This window comes from Eubalaena glacialis, chromosome 6 (genome assembly GCF_028564815.1).
Source record: "Eubalaena glacialis isolate mEubGla1 chromosome 6, mEubGla1.1.hap2.+ XY, whole genome shotgun sequence".
Classification (NCBI taxonomy): domain Eukaryota; kingdom Metazoa; phylum Chordata; class Mammalia; order Artiodactyla; family Balaenidae; genus Eubalaena; species Eubalaena glacialis.
In genome coordinates this window covers 43,527,180-43,536,817 of record NC_083721.1, presented here as the reverse complement: position 1 = coordinate 43,536,817, position 9,638 = coordinate 43,527,180, and the positions used below count along the sequence as shown (strand labels likewise).

Here is a 9,638-nt window from a genome sequence, read left to right as displayed (position 1 = left end):
ATAGCTATGCATGGCCACCATATTGTCCATATTGGACAGGGCAGATAAGACATCCCCATCATATAGAAAGGTCCACTGGAGAGTGTGGCTTTAGATAATGCCAAATTCTAGGAAATTTCCAGGAGTGTGAGTTGAAGACAAATAGAGACAAAAGGCATTGGAGGAGAGGTAGTAAAGGAATCAGGAAGGTGGGATATTTGATGGGTTTCCCACAGAGGTGTTGAATTCAGTCTGTGGCAGGAGTGGCAGGAGTTCCAATGGAGAAGATATGAGCTAGATGCTAAAGTCCTCGTTGAATGTAGTGGGTGTGACCAGATAGATGAATGTGTAAACTTTGTTGGGAGTTGTAATGTGCTTCCTAGGAGTATATCCGAAACCCTTCAGGCCTATCACAGTGTCCTTTGCTTTTGAAACATGCTTGACTCAATCTAGACCCAAGCCCAGAGTGATGTTCCAGATCCCACCTAAACCTCTCCTGAACCATTCCCCTGGTTCAAAAATCACCTCTGTTGAAACTATGTCAAGTTGCTTCAGCCAACTCAATACTATGGGGTGAAAAAGGAACCTGCTGAGTTAACTCTATACAGTTGGGTTAACTAAACAGCTGAAAATAATGCTTATCTATGGGCATAGCTATAGCTTCAATGCAAGACTTAACAAAGACTATCTGTACGAGGATATATGACAAAAGTAATCATTTTGAAGAACATGGGTAGTTTGTGTATGTCTGTTGTGTTTATTAAATACATTTGTTATAATCTAGGACTTACACTTAAGATTTTTTATGATCAAGGGGGATGGCTATCAATGAAGCTAGTTATATTGGCTTTTCATGGCTAAAAATATCACACAAAACAATTTCCAGTGTCATCAGAGCTAGGTGCAACCAGCCTTCCCTTTCTTAAGAGTTGACAGCTATGAGCTACAAACCCACAGTAATCCTGCCCTACTAACATCAATTCACGAGTCAGCACAAGTTCTCTGGTCCTCTCATTCCTCTGTCCCTCACCCCAGAGATTACTGTAATACCAGAATGGGGGTAAGGTCTACCATTTTTCGAAGGTCATTAACACCTTGTTTGGATGAGTAAATGAACAATCCTCTCTATTACTTAGTAATTATAAGCTAAAATAAGCCCAGTCCCTCTTTTCTCCTGTCACCATTGCTAATTCCTCTTAACTTTTCCCATTCTTATTAATATCTGCAATTTTACTCTCACTTGTTTTTAAGAACTAGGAAGAAACTGGGTGCTACTGTCCTGTTTCTTATTTTTCAATAGGCTATACATTTTTAGTCTGTTGATTCTGCTAGGTTATATAGTTATTTGTATGTAATGGGCTCTTCCACAGCAATATGCAACAGAAAATTCCTTTTGACAAGCCATAGCAAGCTTAACTGAGTCATGATGTATGCCGTCAAATAGCTTCCAATGAGGCAAACAGTACTTTTCCTAAGGTAGCATATGTTTCACCCAGTTTCAACATGACTATAGGGCCTCACATGACCAAATAAATTACTTTCTTCATTTGTGAAAAGTTACAGAAGGGTATGGAGTTAATATTTGATTGAGCTAATTAAATTTTAAAGAGGTATATGTTCTACCAGGCTTTCTTCCTCCTTAGATCTAGTGAAACCTACTTTTTAAAAATCTTAGCATTGAATTAACAGGTCAATTTTTTGTTTGTTTTTTCATTCTATAGTTTAATTATTCCCTAATGAGAATCCCAAATCGATTCTTTTTAAATTTTCATTTTATTTTAAATGTCATATAATAAGTAATATTAATAGAAATGACTCTGTCAAGATAGTATTTGATTCTCTCCCATTGACTTTGCAGCCTGAAGCCATTCCAAATTCTGACATTACTTTTAATGTTTTCAGGACAGATGCTGTTAGGGCTTTCAGCACAAGTAGTAGATAATCAGCAGACATTTAGTTAACTTGTGAAGCTTCATCTGAATATCCTTCAGTTACCCAGGGGATCTGGGTGATATTATAGCTCCAATGTCAGCCTGAAGAGTAACATCAGTAATGGGCATCATACCTACTTCCCTCCCCAATGCAGCAATAAGGCAAGGCAAAGACCTGAACTGACCTGAACTATATAAATGGCTGAACATAAAACTGTGCTGTTATATTCATCCCCAAAGCAAAATTTACCTAACATATAATACAAGTAGTCCCATTCAATTGCATCAAAGGACTTCTTGGCATCTAATAAAATTGTTGCTATTGGTTCCAGTTTTCTCTTTGTACTCCAGATGAGTTGCATTAGCCTATGCAGATCATCTGATACTTATCTCCAGACATAAAGTCTTCTTGGATAAGGGCCTATTAGATTTGTGATTACTTTAGTCATGTAGCAAGTGTTCTGGTGTCTATTATTTCATGTCTAATATCCTTTTATCCTTGTATAAAAGAATATTTTTCATAATACTGTTAAGGGGGTAACATGCCATCTTCAGTATAAAGCCATATGGATATGCAATAGGATAAAGAACTGTAGGCTGCCTTGATTCTAAGCCACAGACAATGTTTGATGCTTTAAAAATTCAGTACAAACCATTTAAATGCATTACCTTTATTCATAGTCTATTTCTGAAACTAGGGGCTGTTCAGGGTGCTGATGGCAGAGAGAAGTTAATGTGTTGGTAAGCAACCTAAATTTTATAAAGCTATTTTGAAAGTAACTCAATGCCACAGAAAGTAGTATCAATTACTCCTTGCTTTTCAAATGACATTGCAAGGCTGCTCCAAATTCCTATTCTTCAGTTCAGCATCTGCAAAGAAAAGGAAGGCACAGAATACCTCTATGGGAGATTTCTGGGTATTGCAATCACAAGAGGTACTTCTTTAAAACACAGCCTGAAATATTTCAAAATTGGATTTTTTCCCCAAGTATTAATTAACCCTTTCATGCCCTGAGAATAGAGAATTGCATACAAGGGGAAAGCTGAGCAATGGAGAATAAGGGTAAAGCCAGTTGATAATCTTGAGGGTTCCTATAACCTATATCTTGTGAGACAGCATAGAGTAGTGAGAAGGACCTGGCCTTTGGAACCAGTTTTAATCTTGGTTCCATTCTTTACTTACCAGAGTAGCTTGGCAAGCTAGGAGCAGCACTAAACTTGGGTTTTCTCAGTCACAAAATGTGGTCATGATACTCAGTCCTGGAGTTGTTTTAAAGTTCAGAAAAGATAACACATTTATATAAAGAACTTAATCAAATAGTTAACGCTCAATAAATGTCAGATGTTTCATTATAGTTATTGATAATAATAAAATGAGCTATATGTATATCTATATTTGCATTTTTCAGTAATCATAGAAAGGTCTAATCCAACAGCACATTGAGTGTTCAGATTAGGCTTCATGGCATTATGCTGGGAAAATAATGACATTCAACAAAGTGCACTGTGAAAATTTACTTTGTGATTAATCTACACAGAATAAATGCACTTTTTAAACCTATAGTATCTGAAGACAGGATTTCAAACTGAAAAAACAAACTAATAAGCACACACTAAAAACACACACACACATAATAAAAGTCCTTTCCATTATTATTAATCTTTTGTATTAACTCGGTATATTTGATTGAGTCCAAGAGATCCAGCTTTTCTTCAAATATATTGGTTAGATATAAAGGAAACAAAATGGCTAATGCAATGAAGGTACAGAAATAACATTCTTCCTAGGACTTCTCAGTTAAAGGAGCCCAGTTTTATGCGCTTGCAAAAAAAAAAAAAAAAAAAGTAAATGAGCCAAGAGTCTCTAGTTTAAAAGTATAGAATGTAATAATTCAAAAGGGTTCAGCTTCAGCAGAATTTTTATTTCTATAGTCAGAGTTTTTTTTTAAAAACTAATTTCTAAATAGAATCTTTTGAAATATGCTACATAATTTTTCTTAATAGTTGGAAAAATATGTTTGGCCTCTGAGTAAAGCAATTTCTAGAGAAAACCATGATCAAAACCTGAGGCTAAAACCCTAAGTACATATACAGAAATGTACACAATATTCCCAGAATATGTATAAACAAGGAGAGCCACTTAGTAAATGGTATTAGGTTTTGGTAATAGTATAATCCACTCTCATTAGGCATCTCCCTTTTGTGCATTAATATGTGACATCATAGTCTCAGATAACATTTCATAACGCAGTGAAATAAAAAGTCCCTCCAGATTGCAACTGTTAGATAATCAGATTCTGTAGTGTTCATTATGACTGCAATTATGTAGCAAAACTCTCCAAATATAGTTCAGTTATTGCAGTTATTAATCATTCTGGTTTTGTTTCACATACTTGCTTTATAGCCTGCTGGATAGACTCCATTATTCTACAAGCTGAATGTAGAAAGTTAAACACGTGCATGTGAATCTGCTGTTCTAACGGCCTTTCAACATAATTTACCCTTTCAATTTGTATTTGTGAATACAAAAAAAAAGTGGAGAAATAAAGCTGGTGTCAATAGAGTCACTGACCTTTGCAGTAAACAGAAGATAGTTCTTAACGAAAAACAACTTGGCAAATAAGAAATCTATTTTGCTAGAACTAGAAATAGTGCTGCTTAAGAAGTTAAGTCTCAGAATAGCAATCAGTTCTTATAGAAAAGGGGGAAAAAACCCCTCAAAGAATCTATACATTTGATAAGGAAAAAAACGATAAGAGGGCCAGAAGATGTGCATTTTTAGAGGTTCAAGGCACCAACATTACAGATAGAAGGTATTTCTAAACATTTTATGCACAAAACCATATATTCTGATTAATTTAACTACAAAATGCCAAGTAAAAGACAGATTTATTATAGAGAACAAACACCATCTGCACCATCTTAAATTATTACTGTAGATGTATTTCTAGGAAAAAAATACACCTGAAAAGTTCTGAGATGCTAAAGTATTAACTAAATAGGATTCCAACAGACCCAGGGAAAGTGACTCCATTTTATTTAAATGTTAACACGTAGAGAGCCTACATGTTAAATAAATATAATAACACATTGACATGTTATCGATTTAATGGTTCACAAAATGCACATCACCAATTTCAAGTAGCCCATGATTTTTTCAATTTGGCTACATACATTGGGCCCCAGGCTTTGCCCTCATCTGGAATCACCAATAGCCCACATTCTTGGCCAGTGGGAGCAAATGTGAAGTCTTGGGAGCAAGTCCTTGCCATTTCCTTAATGTCCACAGGCATGATGTTACTGTAGGAGTTTAAAACTTCACTGATCACATCTTGATTTTCTGCCTTGGAAAGTGTGCACGTAGAGTACACAAGCAGCCCTCCAGGACGTAAGGCCTTAATTGCAGACCTGCATGTAATCAGGAAAATGCAAAAGATTGGTTATGTACATTAAAAAGGAACTATGGGGGCTGAGGGCAAGAAAGCTTACATACTTGAAATTAAGCCTATTCTGACTCTGACTGTAATAACTTTGGGTGTTTTCTAGCCTTACAACTATTTCTTTCTAATGTATCTCTGGACTGGGAAAATGATAATGAGACCAATCAACATGGGAAAGACGGAGAGTATGTTTGACTGGTTCATTGTTTTGTTCTTCTAAGGACCGGAGGATGGAGGCAGAGCATGGAATAATGGGTCTGTCTTTGAATATACTGAGTGGTACTAATGGGTAGGTGGGAAGGAGCATCTGAACTTCAGGAAAGGGGTTAGGGCTCAGTGACAGATGAAGTCATGCGAATAAACAGGATTTCCCAGGAAAAGAACAAGGAAAAAAAGTGGACTAAAGACAGAGAATGCCTATATGTGAAGAGAGCAGAACTTAGAAAAAATTTAGAAGGCTTCTCCAGATAAAAGTATAGCTTTAGGGAAAAGATGGGAAGATTTTTTTTCCCCCAAGGGGAAGACTTGAACATATTTGTAGATGCAGATCCAGGAGAACAGTCCCAGGACTTCAGGCTGCAAATGGAGGAGTTAGCTTCAGAAAAGATGGGATTCCAGCTCTTCATCTGAAACAACAAGGGAGCACGAACAGGGAACTGAGACGTTCTAAGGTAAATGAAAGTTCACGATAGACAGCCTTGATAATAAGTGTGGAGGGGGAAGCAAGGTCATCTACTGAGAGAGAAAACTAGAAAAGTTTTAGCCCTGCTGCTGTGGTGATAACCCCAGAGCAATTACTAATCAAGAACTTTTTTTTTTTTTAAGAAATCATGTTCCAGAACCTCTACTGGATTTAAAAGTACAGTCAGCCCCGTCTCAACCTATATTTAAACAACTAGAGCACCTCCCAATAACTAAGGTTTATAATGAAGATCCACATCATCAAAGCAAGTTCAAATTCTGTCTTCTATGTTCGATTATTAAAGGACTGAAAAATTCTAACTCAAGACAAGCAAACTGATGACGGTTTTTTTCTCCTCTTTCTGTAGACATCCTTAAATATAATGCGTAATAAAAAATGTACTAACTCAAAACAATAAAGTAAAAAGGATAGAGAGAACCATTAACTAACAGTGAATTTCAACACATTTCTGAAAGATGATATGCAGATAGACGAGTAATAGTGAATGAAGAGAGTAGAGACAGCACTACAGCCACAGAGGGCATAATTTGACCTGCAGAACTACAGAGGGGCTTGGGACCTGGAAAAGCCAGACAAAATGTGACAGGAGTAAAAAGTGAAAACAAAGATATTAATTCAAAGCATAGATAAGAAACCACAGATTTCAGACTCCCATATATTGCAAGTCAGGCAGCCAGGTAAAAAGTTGGAAGGTTTTTTTTAACTGAAGTATAGCTGATTTACAATGTTGTGTTAATTTCTGCTGTAGAGCAAAGCAATTCAGTTATACAGTCTTTTCCATATTCTTTACCATTATGGTTTATCACAGGATATTAAATATTGTTCTTGTGCTATACAGTAGGACCTTGTTTATCCATTCTATGTATAATAGTTTGCACCTGCTACTCCCAAACTCCCAATCCATCCCTCCCTCACCTCACCTCCCCCTTGGCAACCACAAGTCCGTTCTCTATGTCTGTGAGTCTGTTTCTGTTTCATAGATAAGTTCATTTGTGTCATATTTTAGGTTCCACATATAAGTGATATCATATGGTATTTGTCTTTCTCTTTCTGACTTACTTCACTTAGTATGATAATCTCTAGGTCCATCCATGTTGCTGAAAATGGATTATTTCATTCCTTTTTTTGGCTGAGTAGTATTCCATTATATATATGTACCACATCTTCTTTATCCATTCATCTGTCGATGGACATTTAGGTTGTTTCCATGTCTTGGCTACTGTAAATAGTGCTATGAACATAGGGGTGCATGTATCTTTTTGAATTATAGTTTTCCCTGGATATATGCCCAGGAGTGGGATTGCTGGATCGTATGGCAACTCTACTTAATAGCTTTTTGAAGAACCTCCATACTGTTTTCCATAATGGTTGTACCAACTTACTTTCCCACCAACAGTGTAGGAGGGTTCCCTTTTCTCCACACCCTCTCCAACATTTCTTATTTGTAGACTTTTTAATGATGGCCATTCTGACTGATGTGAGGTGCTACCTCGTTGCAGTTTTGATTTGCATTTCTCTAATAATTAGTGATGTTGAGCAACTTATCATGTTCCTGTTGGCCATCTGTATGTCTTCTCTGGAGAAAAGTCTATTTAGGTCTTCTGCCCATTTTTTGATTGGGTTGTTTGTTTTTTTGTTGTTGAGTTCTATGAACTGTTTGTATACTTTGGACATTAAGCCCTTGTCAGTCGCATTGTTTGCAAATATTTTCTCCCATTCTGTAGGTTGTCTTTTAGTTTTGTTTATGGTTTCCTTTGCTGTGCAAAAGCTTGTAAGTTTGATTAGATCCCATTTGTTTATTTTTGCTTTTATTTCTATTGCCTTTGGAGACTGACCTAAGAAAACATCGGTACGATTTATGTCAAAGAACATTTTGCCTATGTTCTCTTCTAGGAGTTTTATGGTATCATTCTTACATTTAAGTCTTTAAGCCATTTTGAGTTTATTTTTGTTTAGGTGTGAGGGAGTGTTCTAACTTCATTGATTTACGTGCAGCTGTCCAACTTTCCCAACACCACTTGCTGAAGAGACTTTCTTCCAGTTGTATATTCTTGCCTCCTTTGTCAAAGATTAATTGACCATAGGTGTGTGGGTTTATTTCTGGGCTCTCTATTCTGTTCCCTTGATCCACATGTCTGTTTTTGTGCCAGTACCATGCTGTTTTGATTACTATCGCTTTATAGTATGGTCTGAAGTCTTGGAGGGTTATGCCTCCTGCTTTGTTTTTGTTCCTCAGGATAGCTTTAGCAATTCTGGGTCTTTTATGCTTCCATATAAATTTTTGGATTACTTGTTCTAGTTCTGTGAAAAATGTCATGGGTAATTTGATAGGGATTGGATTTAAACTGTAGATTGCTATGGGTAGTATGGCCAATTTAACAATATTAATTCTTATAATCCAAGAGCATGGGATATCTTTCCATTTCTTTGAATCATCTTCAATTTCCTTTATAGTTTTATAGTTCTCAGCATATAAGTGTTTTACCTCCTTGGTCAGGTTTATTCCTAAGTATTTTTGGGGGGGGGGTTGTGATATTAAAAGGTATTGTTTTTTTACATTCCCTTTCTGATATTTCATTGTTACTATAAAGAAATGCAACCGATTTATGTATGTTAATCTTGTATCCTGCTACCTTGCTGATTTATCAATTCTAGGAGTTTCTGTGCAGAATCTTTAGGGTTTTCTATATATAGTATCATGTTATCTGATATAATGACAATTTTACCTCTTCCCTAAAAGTCGGAAGCTTTTTAATCTAAGAAAGTTGAATAAACTATTTAGGGAGACCTAAGGCACCCTCCCCCAAACCAAAGACCTCTGCATTCAGCAAATCATAAAGTGACGTCACCAGGCAAAAATTATCACCCCTAAAATAAACCTCCTAGTACTTTACTGTCCCACTATTAAATAAAAATGTACAACGAAGGATAATTAAGGGTGAGAAATGCTTACGCAATATGTGAGATCAAAAGTAAAAGAAACAAACAAAAAATGGCCTACGAAGAAACAGAAAATTCAGGGAACAAAAGAGACATAACAAGACCTTATAAATGCAGAAAGATCAGCAAAAATACAGGACCCACAAAACAATAAGAGAATGCCATGAAACAGGACCAAGAAGAGGGCTCTTCAAAATGAAATACATGTTTATCAAAATAATATTTTATAGAAGTGTTTGGAAGTTAAGGTTGAAAAATCTTCCAAAAAAGCAGAACAACAGATTGACTGAAAATGACACAGGGAAGATTAATCAAGCAGGTCCAAATTTCAGTTAACAGGAGTACTGGAAAGATAGTACAGAGAATTGGGGAAGGGGGACTTGAATTAGTGAAATAAGAATTCTCTAGAGATGAAAAGAAGTGTTCAGATTAAAATAGCTCATCAAAAGGCTAGAATATCCATTATTATTTATTCAGCATCTATTATGGGCATTGTTCTAGATGTTGGGTATACCCTGAAATAGAACAACAATAAAAAAAAAAACCCCTCACTTTCATGAAGCTTACATTCTAGCTGGGGGAGAAAGACTACAAAAATAAGTAAGTATGTCATGGACTGAATTGTGTCCCTTCAAAATTCATATG

At 36.1% G+C, this 9,638-nt stretch overlaps 1 protein-coding gene across 1 annotated transcript in view; it reads right to left on the bottom strand.

The window, feature by feature from the left end:
- Positions 1 to 4,930: 4,930 nt before the first annotated feature.
- NSUN3 (NOP2/Sun RNA methyltransferase 3) overlaps positions 4,931 to 9,638 on the bottom strand; it is a 51,044-nt gene continuing 46,336 nt past the window's right edge. The window contains exon 6 of the mRNA XM_061192998.1: positions 4,931 to 5,318. Within this exon, the coding sequence (XP_061048981.1) occupies positions 5,048 to 5,318 (271 nt within the window). The 3' untranslated portion in view covers positions 4,931 to 5,047. The remainder of the gene's footprint in view (positions 5,319 to 9,638) is intronic.